The 17610-nt window shown below is 56.5% G+C and overlaps 3 protein-coding genes across 13 annotated transcripts in view; 2 read left to right on the top strand and 1 right to left on the bottom strand.

Moving 5' to 3' along the window:
* Nucleotides 1-186: 186 nt before the first annotated feature.
* On the top strand, nt 187-8112 carry DVL2 (dishevelled segment polarity protein 2). Of its 4 annotated transcripts, none has more exons than XM_069603468.1 (15): nt 187-678; nt 2825-2894; nt 3327-3472; nt 3603-3700; nt 3840-3975; nt 4063-4153; nt 4301-4370; nt 4460-4599; nt 4685-4761; nt 5381-5448; nt 5633-5761; nt 5877-6008; nt 6125-6304; nt 6728-6946; nt 7089-8112. In XM_069603468.1, exons 1-15 carry the CDS (start codon nt 485-487, stop codon nt 7535-7537), a joined length of 2199 nt encoding a protein of 732 aa, XP_069459569.1. In that variant the 5' UTR covers nt 187-484; the 3' UTR covers nt 7538-8112. The 4 variants fall into 4 exon arrangements, with proteins under 4 accessions (XP_069459569.1, XP_069459567.1, XP_069459568.1 ...); XM_069603466.1 differs by having other exon boundaries at nt 198-678; nt 3603-3712; XM_069603467.1 differs by having other exon boundaries at nt 217-678; nt 4060-4153.
* Nucleotides 8113-8186: 74 nt separating this feature from the next.
* On the bottom strand, nt 8187-13502 carry ACADVL (acyl-CoA dehydrogenase very long chain). The gene is made up of 20 exons (XM_069603469.1): nt 13327-13502; nt 13177-13252; nt 12846-12911; nt 12684-12756; nt 12521-12585; nt 12296-12430; nt 11759-11903; nt 11378-11507; nt 11162-11287; nt 10634-10832; nt 10274-10378; nt 9758-9844; nt 9613-9675; nt 9419-9520; nt 9245-9342; nt 9094-9166; nt 8924-8996; nt 8758-8830; nt 8578-8653; nt 8187-8493 (listed from the first exon to the last, which is right to left on the bottom strand). The coding sequence occupies exons 1-20, from the start codon at nt 13386-13388 to the stop codon at nt 8353-8355; spliced, it is 1968 nt and encodes a 655-aa protein (XP_069459570.1). The 5' UTR covers nt 13389-13502; the 3' UTR covers nt 8187-8352.
* Nucleotides 13055-17610, top strand: part of DLG4 (discs large MAGUK scaffold protein 4) — a 26047-nt gene continuing 21491 nt past the window's right edge. For 2 of the 8 annotated variants that reach the window (XM_069603459.1, XM_069603458.1), the window contains exon 1: nt 16142-16261. In XM_069603459.1, the coding sequence (XP_069459560.1) occupies nt 16232-16261 (30 nt within the window). In that variant the 5' untranslated portion in view covers nt 16142-16231. Of the gene's footprint in view, nt 13909-14774; nt 14874-15107; nt 15149-15880; nt 16262-17610 lie in introns of those variants that run through there. The other 6 variants (XM_069603460.1, XM_069603463.1, XM_069603462.1 and 3 more) reach the window with 6 other exon arrangements.

The raw sequence follows: 17610 nt of genomic DNA, 5'->3' as shown, positions 1-17610 counted from the left end.
AGGGCAAAGCCCAGCCTGGTCAGGGTAGTCGGAGGACGCGGGTGCGGACACACAAGGAGGAGGAGCCGCAGAAGGTTGGGAGACCGTTGCTGAAAGCAGCAATCATGTGGCGGGGGTACTAGGCGGAGCCGAGAGGTCACGTGACCACGAGATGATCACGTGGTGGAGGCGTTTCGAAAAGGGGGTGGAGTCGGTTCTGATCACGTGACGTGGGGAGAGGTGGGCGGGGCGCTTGGAGGGCACTCGCGAAAGCGGTGGCGGCGGCGGCGGCGGCGGAGCCCGCGGCTTTGGGAAGCGCTCCACGGCTCGACCCCCTTTTTCGCCGCCGCCACCCTGCTGACCCCCGCCTTCCTCCCTTTCACACCTCTCTGGCGCTGTGTCGGTCCTGGTGCTCGTGCGTCGGTTCGCGGGACTGCGCAGGCGCGGCGGGGGCGAACAGCCCCTTTGGGTGGGCGGCGGAGCCCGGGAGCGCGCGGGCGAGACCATGGCGGGCAGCGGCGCGGGGGGCGGTGGTGTTGGGGAGACGAAGGTGATTTACCACCTGGATGAAGAAGAGACTCCCTACCTGGTGAAGATCCCCGTCCCCGCCGAGCGCATCACCCTCGGCGATTTCAAGAGCGTCCTGCAGCGGCCCGCGGGCGCCAAGTACTTTTTCAAGTCTATGGATCAGGATTTCGGGTGAGCGCGAGGCCTAGAACAGGATGGATGGGGGCTGTGCTTTTGTGGAGTGGGTGATATTCAGGGGCATCGGGCTACCTTGGGACATGCTGTGATTTTCTGGGCACTAGTGGAGCGGATTTTACTGTGCTGGTGTAGATTGATTATCCCAGGACGGACAACGTTACGCTTGGATAGATTGAGGCGCACGGAGCTGTAGGAGGACAGACTGGGCACTGCTAAACCAGATTAGAGAAGATTAGGCTATACTGGAGTAGTACACTGATTTATTTTCGGGTGTTCTGGACAGCGATGAGGTAGGTTGATGTATCCTCTGGTAACTACATTGTGAGCAGTCCTGTGCCACACAGGTTGTGGAGGGATATTGGGAAACCTGCTGATGTCAACTGGGCTATACTGGGCCAATTTGGGATGTTCTCTGTGATACTAAGTCAGACAGGATTGTTTGGTGGATATTCTAGTCTGTACTAAGGCAGTGTGCTGTATTGGGCTGCTATTATGGTCTGCACTGGGTTCTGTTGATCTTTGTTTCTTTGGGGGTCTAGTTTTTTTGGGGATACTCAATATAGGGGTACACAGGGCTGACCATGTCTATGTTAGTACAGACAGCTGTATTGGGATATTCTAGTCTATATTGGTGTAGACAGCTGCTTGAGGGGACATTCTAGCTTATACTAGAATAGTTTTGGGCTATCCTGGATAATTTGGGATAGTCTGGAACCTTAAATAATTCAGGGTAGCCCTTTTTGTGTTTTATACCTTTAGGACTGTACTGTTTGTCCTCAATCGCAGCTCTTGAAGGGAGGCTGCCTTAGGCTGGGATAGCTTGGATTCTAGGAAAGCTGAACAGACTGGACTTTATCTAGAAAGACCTGGAGGTAGGGATGGTGGTACTGTCTTGGGAGTTACCTTGTATTGAAATTCAAGGTTCTTGTGTTTGTCAGCACTGTATAACCTGGGGCATTTAACTTTGTTCATTGATTTCGTCTGTGAAACAGTTAACCAGAGTGAAATGCTTAGTACAAGTGCATGGTATGTATGTTCTTGGTAAATGGTCGTTGTGTTTATTAGCATGGAGTCTACTTCTTGAACTAAATCACTTGGCAGGCTGGACTGTGTTGAGATTGGATTATGCTGTGAAGAATACAAGTGTTAGGCTGAGATAGATTGGTAGTCGCTGGGCTGTGTCATCACGTTAATAATAGATGGGATTGAGTTGACATATATCCAGGGTCCTAGAATCATATTAGTCTAAAGGATTAATTAGACAGGCGGTCCTAATTTTGGGGGTGAATGTGTGTGAGAGTGTTCAGGGCAGAATGTCTCATGATCAGTATGTTTATCAGTTTAGCCAACAGGTGTTTGTTAGTGCTTAGGCAGCATCAGGTACTTTGCTGTGTGGTCAGGGACTTGGGGTTGAACTTGGTGTTGAACAAAATTAGCACTGATGATTCCGTCTGGTGGTTGCAAAGAAGGAGCAAGTTCGGTCCATTGAAGGAACCCATGGGTGAGATCGCCCTCACGGCTGGGCTTTGGGGTCTGTCAGGAGGAGCAAATTGCTTAATGCAGAGTTTGTGCCAGGTGAAGCACGGAGGAACGGGGATCTGGACTTCACCACTCCTTAGGAGCTCAGTCTACTAAGTACCATTCTTTGATCTAATGGGTGTTGTTACTAGATGACAGTACATTTGAACATCCATCTGAAAGTGAGTTAGAGAAAACTAAGGAAAGCATAAGATTAGAGACGTAGACAAGGAGCACAAAGCCTTTGTGGGGCAATTGTGTGTGGAATGGGGTGGCTGCCTGTGAGGCTTCTAAGGTTAGATATTGGGGGCAGCTAGGGCAGCCTTAGGGGAAGGCCTTTGAAATTGGGCTGAGAGGTTTCAATCAGACTCTTGGAAAGCTCTGGAACAACGCTGAGCCCAAGGATGAACTGGGGAAAGAAGGAGAAATAAGGAAAGGGAATTCAGTTTGGTGATTTCTTCGGTGTAAGAGTGAAGTGTCTCAATGTCAGAGAAGAGGATTTACCATGGTGGGAGGAAATCAACATCCTTGAGCTGGATGAAGATTGGGAGAAACTTCAAATGCAGGTGGGAGTGGGGAAAGCCGTTCCAGTTTCACTGACCTTTATCTTATCTCTTGGCAGGGTGGTGAAGGAAGAGATTTCAGATGACAATGCTCGCCTTCCCTGTTTCAATGGAAGGGTAGTATCCTGGGTAAGCGGCCTGGCTTTGATGACCAGTCCCTTTGGCACTTCCCAGCTCCTCCAAGCCTCAGCCTGTGCCCATCCATCTCAGCTGCTGGAATCTGTGACTGTTTGCTTCCTTACCTGTTTGTTTCTTTGTGTTTGGCCATGCACCATGTGGCTTTCCCAACTGGGGATTGAACCCGGCCTTGAGAGTGAAAGCTCCAAGTCCCAACCACTGGACAGTTGGGATGTTTTTCCTCCTTAGCTGTTTGGAGAGCCAGCCAGTTGGAGCCTCTCAGTGTTCTCTTTCTGGAGCCTCTAACACTTGCTGCTGCTTTTTTTCTGTGTGCTTTTCTCCAGGTTCTCTCAGGCCCTGTTGCCTTTTCTAGTTCTTTCTCTTACTCCTACCTCATAGGCCTTCACTTCCCTGTTGAGCTGTGTTTTTTTGGTACCCTTCTAGCTAGTGTCATCAGATAACCCGCAACCTGAGATGGCGCCCCCAGCCCATGAGCCTCGGACAGACCTTGCTCCTCCACCCCCACCTCTGCCCCCTCTGCCCCCAGAGAGGACCAGTGGCATTGGGGACTCCAGGCCTCCATCTTTCCAGTGAGTCCTTGGGATTCTTGCATCCAGGGGAGGGAGGTGAGGAGGGAATCCAAGCCCCATGGGAGGGGAAGCCGAGGGTTTGGGGCCCTGTCCCACTGATGGAGGTCGGGAACCCTCTCTGCCCATCTAGCCCTAACGTGTCCAGCAGCCGGGAAAACCTGGAGCCCGAGACAGAAACAGAGTCAGTGGTGTCTCTGAGGCGGGAGCGGCCTCGCAGGCGAGACAGCAGTGAGCATGGCGGTGAGGGGAACCGGGCCTGGAGGCCGGCTAGAGTGGGAGCTGGGGAGGGGTTGGCTCTCACAGAACAGAAGCATCTAGGCCAGATGTGGTGAGGAGCCTGATTCCTGAGGTGCCTCTTCCTCTTCAGCGGGGGGCCACAGGCCCAGCGGCCCCTCCAGGCTGGAGCGCCACCTGGCGGGGTACGAGAGCTCCTCCACCCTCATGACCAGTGAGCTGGAGAGCACCAGCCTAGGGGACTCAGACGAGGACGACACCATGAGCAGGTGAGGCTCCTCGGACCTCCCCAGGGCACTAGCCCCCCTTCCCGTCCTTTCCTTTGGCCCCATGACTACTGCCCGACCTCCCAGCAGGTTCAGCAGCTCCACAGAGCAGAGCAGTGCCTCCCGCCTCCTCAAGCGCCACCGGCGGCGAAGGAAACAGCGGCCACCCCGCCTGGAGAGGGTGAGGGGCTTCTTGTGGGTCAGCTGGACCTCCTTTGGGGAAGTTGGGGGTTCGGGCCTTGGCCTAGACGGTCCGAGGTCCGGGAATCCCGTGGCTTGTCCCGGGGTGTTAGAAGCAGTCCCGCTCCTTCCCCTTTGCCCACCACAGGCCTCATCCTTCAGCAGCGTCACTGATTCCACCATGTCTCTCAACATCATCACAGTCACGCTCAACATGGGTATGGAGGGGCTGGGAGGATCTGGTCTCTAGGGTCCCTGGGGGGCATGCAGTTGGCGCTTCCCCTCATCACCTGGCTTCCCTCTACAGAAAAGTATAACTTCCTGGGCATCTCTATTGTGGGCCAGAGCAATGAGAGGGGAGACGGTGGCATCTACATTGGCTCCATCATGAAGGGTGGGGCTGTGGCGGCTGATGGGCGCATCGAACCCGGGGACATGCTTTTGCAGGTGAGCTGGAGCAGGGCCATGCACTGACTTGGCCAGTGCTCTCAGCCCCTCCCTCTTGCCTTTGACCCATGGTCCCTCCTGCCAGGTGAACGACATGAACTTTGAGAACATGAGCAATGATGATGCAGTGCGGGTGCTGAGGGACATCGTGCACAAGCCAGGGTGAGCCTGTGCGCTGGTCCAAGTCCTCAGTCCTCTTTCTTTGCCTTTTCACTTTTTTTTTTGGTTTTGTCATAATACACAGTGGGGAAACATAATATAGAGCTGGTCAAAAAGTTCAGAAAACTAAAATGTGTGATGTCATGAGTCTGGGGTGAACAGGTGGCCATGTCCCCACCGCTTAGGTCATGACCTAGAAGCTTGCTGACCCACATAGGGTCCCCCCAGTGTCCCCTCCTGGCCCCTCGCGTCTCATTCTCCCAGAGGCAACCAGGCTCTTGATTCTTTGGTCGTCACCACAGTAGTGTGCTTGGTCCTCATTTGACTGGCCATACACATGTCTTTGAACAACACACTTTAGTTTTACCTGTTTTGGGACTTTCTCTGAGTGGGGTCGTGCAGTGTCTTCTCTCTTAAATTACTCAGCAGTATGTTTTTAAAGAGTGGCCTGTGTTAGTCACCCTTGTTGTAGAGCCTTTCACCATCATTTTCTCAGGCCCAGTCATGCCTTTGGTCTCTCCTCTTTCCTTCTTTCTGTCCTTCACCCATTCTCATTCCAGGCCTCCCCTCTCCTCAGGCCTCTGCCCTTACCCCCACTTGACTGACCTTCTCTTCCCCACAGCCCCATTGTGCTGACGGTGGCCAAGTGCTGGGATCCCTCTCCCCAGGCCTACTTCACTCTCCCCCGAAGTGAGTGATGCTTAGGGGTCCTGCAGCTAGGAGGACAGGGCAGAAGTGGGTACTCCTGGCCTCCACGCTACAGGGAGTGGCACGATAGGGGGGCACGGCGGAGCTGGAACAGGAGTCTGAGGAGGGACGGGGGTGGCTCTCTGTGGTTGAGAGGTGACCATCCTGGTGGCCTTTGCTGTTGCAGATGAGCCCATCCAGCCGATCGACCCTGCTGCCTGGGTCTCACACTCTGCTGCACTGACTGGCACCTTCCCAGCCTATCCAGGCTCCTCGTCCATGAGTACCATCACCTCTGGATCCTCTCTTCCTGATGGTGAGCCTGCCGGCCCATCTCATCCTCGCTCCCTGGAAGGCCACCTGCTGTGGTGTGACTCCACTGCTCCATGGGCCTTGGTCCTAACTCTGACTCCCTGATTGTCCTCCATCAGGCTGTGAGGGCCGGGGCCTCTCTATCCACACAGACATGGCGTCTGTGACCAAGGCCATGGCCGCTCCAGAATCGGGACTGGAAGTTCGGGACCGCATGTGGCTCAAGATCACCATCCCTAACGCCTTCCTGGGTGTGGCTGGGCTCTGGGCAAGTGGTGGGGGAGGAAGAGGAGGGGGCCAAAACTGGGAAAGGGGGTGAAAGCTAGAGAGAAGAACTTGAGGCCTTTCTCTGTCTTCCGCGATCCAGGCTCGGATGTGGTGGACTGGCTGTACCATCACGTGGAGGGCTTTCCTGAGCGGCGTGAGGCCCGGAAGTACGCCAGTGGGCTCCTCAAGGCGGGCCTCATCCGGCACACCGTGAACAAGATCACCTTCTCTGAGCAGTGCTATTACGTGTTTGGAGACCTCAGTGGTGGCTGTGAGAGCTGTGAGTGCCCCTGTCCTGGCCCAGCTAGAGTGGCCCTGGTGGCCTTGTCCTGCGTCTCTAGCTCGAGGCCTAGCCCAGAAACCCAACCGGGGCTGCTGTGCACGCTGAGCAGCAAGCGTCCTTCACTGGCCCCTGAACTGGCTGATGATGGGCGTGGGGTTGACATACACCTCTGTTGTGCTGGATGAGCTGTGCGCAGGTTCAGGGTTGTGTCTGCTGGGGAGGGGAGACGTGGGACTAAGGGTGGCTCTGGCCACGTTCCTGCCCTGACGGCTGTGGCGGGTGGGACATTCCTTATCAGAGGCCCTCCCATTAACCCCTGCCACAGATGGTTGTGGGGAAGCCGTTCCCGGTTCCTCATTCGATGTCTTGGCATCCTGGCTTCTCAGCGCAGTGATCCTTGATCTCTTCTCTGCCTTCCAGACCTAGTCAACCTGTCTCTTAATGACAACGATGGCTCCAGTGGCGCTTCAGACCAGGATACTTTGGCTCCTCTGCCTGGAGCCACCCCCTGGCCCCTACTGCCCACTTTCTCATACCAGTACCCAGCCCCACACCCATACAGTCCTCAGCCCCCACCCTACCATGAGCTCTCGTCCTACACCTACGGTGGAGGCAGTGCCAGCAGCCAGCACAGTGAGGGTAAGTTGCCGACAAATCCCCACATAGCTGGGTCTGGATGTGGGGGCCAAGGCAAAGCCAAGGAGCAGAGGCTGGAGCACGGACTGGGGAGGCCGAAGAACCTGGTCTGTGGCTCAGTTGCTCCTATCCCCTTTCCCCACAGGGAGCCGGAGCAGTGGGTCGACACGAAGTGATGGGGGGGCGGGGCGCACGGGGAGGCCTGAGGATCGGGCCCCTGAGTCCAAGTCCGGCAGTGGCAGTGAGTCTGAGCCTTCCAGCCGGGGTGGCAGCCTTCGGCGGGGTGGGGAAGCTGGTGGGACTGGTGACGGGGGCCCTCCCCCATCCAGGGGCTCATCAGGGGGTGCTCCTAATCTCCGAGCCCACCCAGGGCTGCATCCCTATGGCCCACCTCCTGGTATGGCCCTCCCTTATAACCCCATGATGGTGGTCATGATGCCGCCACCCCCACCCCCTGTCCCTCCAGCAGTGCAGCCTCCAGGGGCCCCTCCAGTCCGAGACCTGGGCTCTGTGCCCCCAGAGTTGACCGCCAGCCGCCAAAGCTTCCACATGGCCATGGGCAACCCCAGTGAGTTCTTTGTGGATGTCATGTAGAGCCCATGGTGGGGCCACGTTGGATCGGCTGTCAGTGTTTGGTGCTCCTGTCCTGTGATTGGATGTCTTGTCAATCATGTGCTCATCACTCCTCTGGTGCTTGGACTCAGCCTGTCATGTGGGCTGCTGTCTGCTGTGAGGTTGTTGCCACTGTGACTTTCCAGCAGTGCCTGGTTCCTCCCCTTTTCTTTGGGGTTCAACAAGGGACCTTTGGTTATTTTTAGCTTTATTGTTTTTTATAAGCCTTTTGGGGGGTTAAAATAGATTTTCTTACATTTTGGGGACTATTTTTTTAGTAGATAATTTTTCTTTTATATGAAGAATCCTTGTCTCCTGGGCCCCCTCCTTCTAACCCCTAAATGTGACCTCCTTATCCATTCGCCCAGTCAGCTCTGTCCTGAGCAGGGTGGGAGGGTAGTCATTGGTACCCTGGGACGTGGAAGGGGGTTGGTTCCCCTAGACAGCCGTCAAAGGAAGCTGGGGTAGTTGGTATTGGGGGCCGTGTAGCTGCTTTTGTTACTCTATTTATTTTAGTCACCTGTATAAACACTAAATAAAGCAATAGGGGCAAACTCCCTGCGCCTCTGGCTCCTTTCTTTGGGAGGGAGGCAGGCAGCAAGGGAAAGGACAGAGATACAGTTGCAGAGTGTGACTTGTTGGAAACTTTATTCGTGAGGCAGTAAGTGCTCCCTCTGAGAGCAGGCACAGTCATGGGCTGGGGCCCCGTTCAAGGTAGAACCAGGATGGGCAGGAAAGGGGTCTGGGCTTTGGCTTGAGAAAAGGCACATTTTGGGCCAGGCTGTAATTGAGAGTACTCAGAAACCAAGGGGATTGCTGGTGACCACGCCGCCCCGCTCCACCAGGGCCTTGGAGATGCTTTTGAAGTTACGGAAGAGCTCCTGCTGCTGGGGGTCAGACTGCAGAGCAGCCATGTTCTCTCGGATCCGGGCTGCAGCCTGGGGAGGGAGGGGGAAGGAGGGGGTTCAGACCTGTCCCTTGATCCCCTCCAGCCCCCTGTACTTAGTAACTCTGGATCTCACCTCGATACACCAGCTGTCACAGAGCATTTTCTCATGCTGGGCTGTGGGGTGGCCTTCACTCAGGGATCTTGAGGCCCTAGTGGGAAGCAGGAGAAAAACACATCTGGGCTGTGACCCTCGCCCAGGGACCTCCCCCCACCACCACCACTGCGACTCAGGTCTCCCCTACTGCCTCCTCACCTGGACAGAACCACCACCATGGCGTAGAGGTCAATGGCACTGTCTGCCAGACGCTGCAGCAGAAACTGTTCATCTGCCAGGTAGATGGGTTGGGGGGGGGGGCAGTGAGTGGGTTAGGGGGAGGGAGAAGGAAAGAGGGGGTGGGAATGAGGTCGTGCTCACTCACTGATGATATCCTTCTTGTGCTTTATCAGCTTGGCCTCCACCACGGTGGCAAACTGCTCCAGAGCCCGCACTGCCTGAGGAGATGGGATGGTGCCCGGGGTGAGATGAGGCCCGGTTCTGGCCCCTCAGCTTCTGATGCAGGCTGCCCCTCCACCTTGACTGCATACGTACCAGCTCACCACTCCGACTCAGTTCCTGGTGGACGATGCCGCTGAGACTCAGGCCACTGCCCAGCCCTGCCCGCCTTAAGAGGAAGCCAGAGGGTGACTGGTTAGTTGCCATGCACTGCCCCGCCCCACCACACCCTGGTTTTTAAGCTTACCGCCTCAGCTGTTTGCCTGCCTCTCCTAGCAGGAGGCCGGCATTCCCAAAAGGGTTCTTTAGAGCATTGCCAAGCCCAGAGAGTTCCTTTCCTTTGTCCTGTGGGGGAGGAGAGCCCCATAGTCAGGACTCACCGTCCTCCCCACCAACTCCCCCTGATTCTCCTCCCTCTTACCATGCAGCCCTGCAGAGCCACAAACAGCCGGAGAATGTCGTTTGTCCCCTCAAAGATCCGGAAGATGCGAAGATCTCGGAGCACACGCTCTACCCCAGGCTCCTACCACAGGAGAAGACAGATCACGCGTCCCCGCTGGCATGCGCCTGCCTCCTCCTGGCCCTGCAGCCACCCCGGCAGAGAAGCGTCTGTACCTTCATGAAGCCCATGCCCCCCATGATTTGGATGCACTCATCTGTCACTTTCCAGGCTGCCTCCTAGGAACAGAAACACCCCAGATTGCTTTTGGAGCCAGGCTCCCAAACTTGGCTCTCCCTGCCCACAGGCCTGGGACCTCACCGAGCCAAAGATTTTGCTGATGGCGGCCTCTATCTGGAAGTCCGTGGATCCCTGGTCCATGTTGGCACTCACCATGTATGCCATGGACTGAGGTTGGGACATAGGAAGTGAAATGGAAAAAAGCTGCATCAGACTTGATCTGGTCACCCAGATCTTACAAGACCAGGTCTGCCTTAGCCTTTGACCCTTCCCTTCACCTTCCAATGCCATGGCTTAGGCACGTCCGAGCATTTGGTCCCCCGGTCATTTCATCAGGGGCTTGCAGGCATTTGACTTCTTGGAAGGGATGAAGTGATGAGGGCGGAGTGGGATAGACTGCACTTCAGGGACCTCTGGAAGCACCTCGGTGGAACAGCATGGCTCTCCCCATCCTGCGGAAGCTGAACTGGCTATGCCTCCCCGCATCCCCTAGGGCATTGGTGTAAAGCTGGAGACCCACTGCCCCAGGTGCTGCTGGGGGTTGTAGTCTGACCCATCTGGGAAGAAGAGCTCTGGGGACAAGGGGGCGGCCCTCACCTCAGTCACATACTGCAGCATAGCCATCCGGGCCAGCTTCTCCTGGATCAGCCCAAAGTTGTGAATTTTCTCTCCAAACTGGGTACGGTTAGCAGCATGATCCACCTGGAAGAGGACACATGTGTCCCACTATGGTTCTCTAGTCTCCTCTTTCTGGGAGGGGGGCTGGGCTGCACTGGGAGGGATGGGCTTTGGCCACAGTCAAGAGTCAGTCCAGGATGGATGGAGACCTAAGTGATCTGCTGGTGGGGAGGGGTCTCTTGTGGAGGGAGGGCCTGCAGGGGACAGGGACACATGGAAAGGGAGACAGTATGACTTAGGCTTAGATTCAGGCTGGCCTGGGACAGGCAGGGTACTCACCGCCTTAGCAATGATGCCTTTCATGGTGCCTGCCAGGGCTGCAGCCATGCCAAACCTTCCATTGTTGAGAATATGCATGGCGACCTTGAAGCCGCCCCCCACCTCCCCCAGTACGTTCTCTGCTGGCACCCGTACTCCGTCAAAGTACACCTCTGCTGTGTTTGAGGCTTTGATGCCCATCTTCTTCTCAGGGGGCCCACTGTGACAGGATGGAGAAATTGCCATTGGGGTGGAGGGAATTAGTCCCTCATTCCTTATGATCCAGCCCGAAAGAGGTACAGGCAGCATTCCCCTGCATACCCAGAGGGCTGAGGAGGCCTGGCTTTATCCTGCTGCTGTGCTCTGGGCTCAATGGTTGGTGGAGCCAAACTTGAAATCAGTTTCCTACATGCTAGGCCCAGAGGGAACATGCTATCCAGATGCTCTGGGTTTTGCACACATCCCCAGGGTGACCTGTGGCAGCCATCTGCCCTGGAACTCGGTACCACCGCTTCCCTGGCTCCCCCTCTTCCACCCCAACCCACTCACTGGGTGACGCCGCCAAAGCTCCTCTCCACCACAAAAGCTGTGATCTTCTCCTTCACAGCGCCAGTGGCTGTGTCTGTAACTGGTGTCTTGGCAAAGACCGTAAAGATGTCTGCCAGGCCCCCGTTACTGTGGAAAAACGAGAGGTGGTCAGGGCATGGAGGATGGAGCAGTGGGGCCTGGACTGGGCAGAAGGTGGAGAGAGAAATGGAAGAGTGCCTGATCCAAATCTTGCTTCCGTTGAGGGTATAGTATTTTCCACAGGGGCTGGGCACAGCTGAGGATCGGATGGACGCTGCATCTGATCCACTGGAGGGCTCCGTTAGACAGAAAGCAGCTATAGTCTCCCCTGTTGGAGAGAGCGCTCCTTTACCCTGGGTTCCGATGGGCACGGAAGGCACTTTGGTGCCACCACCCACCCCTGGAGCACAACCATCCCTCTTTAAGGCCTCTGGCAATATTCAGTGAATTCTGAATGTCTTTTCCCAGAATCTCCCCGACCCCCCTACCCTAGCCAACACACCCAGCTATGCAGTGATCTAAGTACAGCCGGCCTAATCTGCCAAGCCCCAATCTCTGGCTTTTCTAGGGCTGCCTCACCAGATGCCAGTTTGGGGAGGTATTTTTCTTTCTGGGCCTTTGTGCCGAAGAGCAGGATGCCTTTGAAACCGATGCTCTGATGGGCCCCCAGGACGATGCCCACACCAAGGTCATACATGCCCACGATCTCCACCAATCGGGCATACTGGAGGGGAAACAGGCATTAGGGGCTGTAATTGGCTAAATGGGGACCCACTCTTAACAGGGAAGTATGGGCAGCAGGAAAGAACCCAACTTGGGTGTCCCTGCAAAGTGAGTAGACAGAGCAAGTGGGCTAATGGCAGAGGACACTGGCAGGTCTGTTCTAGGTCTTGGTGGGAGGCAAGTACCCTACCATATCCTCAGGCAATCCCCACATTCGAGATCCATTAGGACTTGGGAACCTGGGTGAGGTCCATGACCCTTGGGAACTGCAAGTATTTTTGTGTTAAGAAACATCCCACAGGCCCCCAGGGCAGCTCATGGCAGAGACCTTTGCCCCAGGGGCAAGAAAGTAGAAGACTGGGACGCAGGAGTTGACCGTGGGGACTCCCTCACCTGGGTGTTGCAGAGGCCCACGCCACCCAGTTCATTGGGTACTTGCAGACCAAAGGCCCCCAACTCCTTGAGACCTTGCATGGTGGTCTCCTCCACTCTTTCCAGCATGTCATTCTTGGCAGCATCGTTCACCTCCTAGGGAAGGCACAGGATCTCACCTCCAGGCTCCTTAACCTCTCTCCATCGGGAACCACGCCCTCTATTCCTCAGGCTGGCATTGCTCACCTCAAAGAATCGGGTCACGGGCTCCACCAGCTCTTTGAGAAACTGTGTTTGGTCCTCGTTGAGCACTGCGGTGGTGGGAGTGGCGAGAAGGCAGGGCAGGTCAGGCCAGGCAGTCAGGGGAAGCTGCCCATCTCCGCCCGGCTCTGCCTACTCATTTCCTTACCAGACGGGTATGGAAACACCTGATCGGTGGTGAGCTGGCCCTTGAACATCCCCACAGCAAAGGACTTAGATACCTGCGCAGGGAGAAGGAAAGGGGTGTCAGGGAACAGTGTGGGGTGGGTCTGCCCCCGGTTTAGATCCTCCACAGCTTGGAGCCACGTACCGAGTTGGCCCGTTTTTCCCTGGTGGAAGCCTCAGAAGGCTGGGAATCAGACTGGTCCACAGCCGCCTGGGGAAAGGGAAGGTTAAGGAGGCCAGGAAAAGGGATTCCGAAGTGCCAAAAAGAGCAAAGCGGAAGAGGGGAGGGCGCATCCGACACCTTTCACCTAGTTTAATCCTCAGGGCACCCTGGTTTGCCCTTTCCCCTACTTTGGGCGCCAGGCGACTGGCAGGTGACTAGGAGGGACCAAGAGGGAGACCCCTGCCGGCGGCGGGGAGGTGGGAGCCGAAGCGGACTCCGGCTCTCACATCCCTTAAAGGTCGCTGTCACTTACCTGGGCGACCCCACTGGCATAGGGTCGTCGGGCAGGGCCGGGCCGGGGCTGCCCCAAGAGCGCACTGGACCACGAGCTGTGGGGAGTAGGTGTTCAGTCCTGGCTCAGTGCCTGGGCTTCCTGTCCCCCTCCCCTCTGTCACACACATACCTTCCGGCCCGCAGTCTCAGCAGCTGCCGCCCCATGCTCGGAGCCATTCTCGCTGCCCGCATCTCTGAACCGCTTCGGTCTCCGGCGCCCTAAAGGCTGACCTAGAGCTGTCGCGCGCCTGCCAAAGTCTAGTTTCCCGTCCCTGACTCATCCTCCACAATGCATCGGGTCACGGCGGGCGGGGCTTCCGGCCACCGGAGCATGCTGGGAGTTGTAGTTCCGGAACGCCACATAGCCCCTGCAATCTGGTTGACCTAGGGTCATCTCCAAACGAATGTTGTCATCCCCCAAACAGCTTCATCCGAACTAGATGAACTAGTTTGTACGAACTAGAGCATAGCCAGCAGAAGGGGTGATGAGATAGGCTGAGACGGAAGAGGGAGGAACTTAGGCATCTGCCCCCAGAGGGGTGGAGGGTAGACTGAAAGGAGGACTTCCCAGCTGGAGTTAAAAGGGAGAGATGGAAAGAGAGAAGTGTAAGAAAGATACCAGAGGCAGGGGAATGGAAAGACTCTGAGGTCCTGCTCAAATCCGTCTCCGCCAAGACAAAAGGGAGGGAAATAAAGGAGTGGGTGACTCCAGGTGGGTGTGAATTGCCCAGGCATATTATCTTGAGTCGTAGGAGTTGTCACTAACTCTGGAAACACCTAAATTTTCACAATAGAGAGGACCCCCCAGGTTTGCTGCCTTTCCCTTAGGGTCTCTGACACCTTCCTGAACATCTCTGTCTGTGCCCTCTTGTTCTTCCCTGAGACCATGTGCTGGACCTCTGGGCAGATGGATTCTTCCCAAGCCTGAGAGGAACTGTAAGAGTTCTCATGTCCTGTCCCCTACACACACGCGCGTGCACACACACACACACGTCTAGCTTTGGGTCAAGAAATTCTAGGTAATGTATGACCATCTTGTTGCCATTCTCACGAAGGACAAACACAGGAGACAGTGACAATTGCCTTTCTTTTAGGGCTTCCAAAGCAGAGCACTCTGGGGCTAATCCTCTTTCCTGGCCCTCAGGAAAATGTGCTGGTCATGCCTGGCTTTGGGGAGAGAGGCCAAGGGTGTAAGGAGGTGGTGATGATAGTACCTGAGGACCCTGGAGGAATGGGACAGTGGGCGGGTCAGAGACTGCCTACTTTACCTGACAGCTCACACTGGGTGGGGAGAAGACAGCTCAGCTCCAACCCTGGTGGATTAGAGAGATTAAAGTGAGAGGAGAGAGAGATGTCTGAGGGACCAGGACCAAGAGGTGAAAAACAGGCGTCCTTGTGAAGGGGAGGCCTGGGGGTGGGGTGGGGCCTGGGACCCAGGGATCCCTCTCCCTGGACCTTTCTAGAGAGTCTGGGGTGAGAAGGCAAAGGCTGAGGAAGAGGAGGTGAGTGTGTCTGAGTGTGTTGGTCCCTCTGTCTCTTCCTTGTCCCAACCCCTCCCCCTCACTTGCATTTCACCAGCTCCCAAGTCGGCCCTCTGGCTCCTGGCGCCCCCACTATTGCGATGGGCACCCCCTCTCCTTACGGTGCTGCACAGTGACCTCTTCCAAGCCTTGCTGGGTGAGTAGCCCCAGTTTTCTGAGGGGCAGCAGTGACAAGGGCTGGCCTGTGCTTGCGAGGGTGATTACTGAACTTGGGGGCTGGTTGGGAACCTGGAAATCAGGGATCAGTGTCCACCAGTGTTGACTGGAGGAGTTCCTCCTTTACCTGATGGGGATGGAGGTGAGGTGATGGCAGGGGTGGCCAGGGAGGCCTGGGGTGGGAGAGATAACTCAAGCTCTGTTCCTGTGACAGACATCCTGGACTATTATGAGGCTTCCATCTCAGAGAGTCAGGTAAGGGGATTGGGGGGTGGGCTCTGAATTCCTGAGGGTGCAGCAGGGCTGGAGGGGTGAGCAGACTACTGCTAATAGGAACCTGAGACTTGGGGGTCCCTGGGGGCCACCTCCTGAGTCAGGGCCGCGGGGAGTGCTCTCTTTCCAGTCCTGTAGTCCATTTGCGCTCCTGCTCCCCCTCTTCTTTACCTGCCCCAGTTTCAGGCGCGTAAGAGTCGGGACGCAATCACTTTCCAGGTTCCCTCCTATAGATCCTGAGGGGGCCCTAGGCCCCCAGGGGTCCCTCCTGCCAGCCCCTCCCGCACTCCCTACCCACTACCATGGCCTCTTTCCAGCATCTCAACCACCCTGGGTGCTCCCAGTCTTTGAGAGGCTGGGTGGGTGCTCCCTCCTCTGAGGAATAAACTCCCTCCTCACTGCCTCTCTGCTGTCCTCGCTGGGGGCTGGCCGGGACTCCATGTTTGCCTCAGGGCCTCTGGGCTCCTGCCTCCATCTCCTTTCCCATTATCCGGGTTCCTGCCAGCGCGGAAGGAGTTAACTCTACCGAGGCACCCCCCCCATTCTCGCTCTTCGCTACCTCCCTCCCTCCCCCTGCTTCCTCTCTCCTCCTCTCTCCCCTTCCCTCCTCGGCTCCACGGCTCCCTCGGCCGCTGCCGCCTCCGACCCCCCCACCCTACTCCCCCGCCACGGCCCCTAGCCCCTGGCCGTTAGGCAAGACCTTCCCCTACCCCGGGGCTCCCCGACATCCAGTTCCCCTCCCCCACCGTAGCTCATGCCCCAGCCCCCGAACCCCGGGGCTGCCAGCCCCCGGTGCCCCCGCCCCTCCTGAGAATCGGGGTGTACTCCCTAAGCCCCCTCCCCTCCACTGGGGACCCCTTTTAGGGCCCCCTTCCCCTCCCTCCCACGCTCCCCTACCCTTCCCTTCTCCAACCCCCTCTTTCCCCTCTCACCCCTCCCCCCATCCTGGCCCCCCCTGCAAAAGTGGGGTGCGGAGGGGGGAGGGGTGAGAACCCACGGAGGGGAGGAACGAAATTCCGATGAAGTCAGAGCCCCTTACCCGCTGCCGCGGCCAGGCCCCCCAACATGGACTGTCTCTGTATAGTGACAACCAAGGTAAGCATGATAGGGGGCCCTGTAAACTCGGGGGAGGGTATGAGTTCGTGGGGAGGGGTTAGTCAGGCCTAATCTGCGGCTGGGGGCCCTGGAATGAGAGCATCAGCAGATGGGAGGGGGGGTCATAATTTAGTTTGGGGTTCACATCTGAGATAATGCTGGGTTTGGCCACAGGTGCCCCCTGGAGTGATCCCTTTGTACCTGTAGAGAAATGGAAAATTGGGGGGTATTCTGTGACTTGGGGATCTGGTGGATTTTGAGGTTCACCAATGATGTTGAGGGAGACTTATTTAAGGAGAAGCCTGGCTCACATGGGAGCCCTGCTTGGTGTATGTTAGAAGGTGGACTATGTGAGGGGGGGTTCCTCTTCCCTCCTGGGGGACAAGCTGGCGTCCAGTTGCCTTGTCCAATTTCAGGGGCTCCTGGCTTGAAGGTAGAAGGTTACTGGTTGTGAGTACCTGACTGGTCTGGGGGTGTCAGCTGGCAGGGAAGGAGTGGGCCTTCAGATTATAAAAGAAGCATCTTATATGCATTTGGGGGTGCTCTTAATTTGAGGGGACTGTTAATTTTAAGGTCAGTTGTATGGAATGGGGATAGTTGGGAGTTGTCAGGGAACTGGAACCTGACAGAATCACCTGAGGGATTGGACCAGATGAGATTAGGGTTCGGGGTACTCCCTGGGGAGGTAGGAGGCTGCAGCAGCTGAGGTTGCCAGCTTCTTTGGAAGAGGATGAGAGGCTTGAGGAGAGGGGATTTGAGGAGGGGTACCAGGTGCGTGGTGAAAATTTTGGGGGTGGCCCAGGCAGGTGTCCAGCATCCTCACTTCCTCCCACACTGTATCTACCTTGGTTGGGAAAGAGGGAGACGAGCAGATGGAAGGGAATGTTCCTGTTACCCCTGACCCTTGGGATCAAGGTGGGAGAGGACGCCTGGATTTAAAATTACTGGGGTGAAAAGGTGTAGGAGGAGGGCTGGGCAGGCAGCAGTGAAGATCTGTAGAAGGGTGTCCCTGTGAGCCTGCCAAGTGCAGGAACTCCAGGATGGGGAACATTGGCAAGCTTCTGGTGGGCTGCAGAATACCTGGGTCTTGGCTCTAAGACTCTGGGACTAGAAAGCTGGAAGCCTGGTGTGTGGAGGGAGGCTTGGGCGGGTGGCAGGCAGCTGGGGGTTGGGGGGTGGGACAGGAAGTGGGGGCCGGGGAGGCGGGGTCTGGGTGAGTCACAGGCTGGGGAGGGGGTTATATTTAGTGGGAACTGCAGATTCTCAGGGCAGGGAGCTGAGGACACACATGTTCCCTGCCACAAACTCACATACATGTATACACATGCATCTACACATGTGTTGTGCAT

This window comes from Ovis canadensis, chromosome 11 (genome assembly GCF_042477335.2).
Source record: "Ovis canadensis isolate MfBH-ARS-UI-01 breed Bighorn chromosome 11, ARS-UI_OviCan_v2, whole genome shotgun sequence".
NCBI classification, from domain to species: domain Eukaryota; kingdom Metazoa; phylum Chordata; class Mammalia; order Artiodactyla; family Bovidae; genus Ovis; species Ovis canadensis.
This window is presented reverse-complemented; position numbering and strand designations above follow the sequence as displayed.

Coding starts and splice junctions, on each gene's coding strand:
- DVL2 (XM_069603465.1), top strand. CDS start 485: ATGGCGGGCAGCGGCGCGGGGGGCGGTGGTGTTGGGGAGACGAAGGTG. Junction 3,976..4,059: donor GAGGACGACACCATGAGCAG/GTGAGGCTCCTC, acceptor CCGACCTCCCAG/CAGGTTCAGCAGCTCCACAG. Junction 4,762..5,380: donor GACATCGTGCACAAGCCAGG/GTGAGCCTGTGC, acceptor TCTTCCCCACAG/CCCCATTGTGCTGACGGTGG.
- ACADVL (XM_069603469.1), bottom strand. CDS start 13,388: ATGCGGGCAGCGAGAATGGCTCCGAGCATGGGGCGGCAGCTGCTGAGA. Junction 12,586..12,683: donor GGTGTTTCCATACCCGTCTG/GTAAGGAAATGA, acceptor CCACCACCGCAG/TGCTCAACGAGGACCAAACA. Junction 8,831..8,923: donor GCACAAGAAGGATATCATCA/GTGAGTGAGCAC, acceptor TCTACCTGGCAG/ATGAACAGTTTCTGCTGCAG.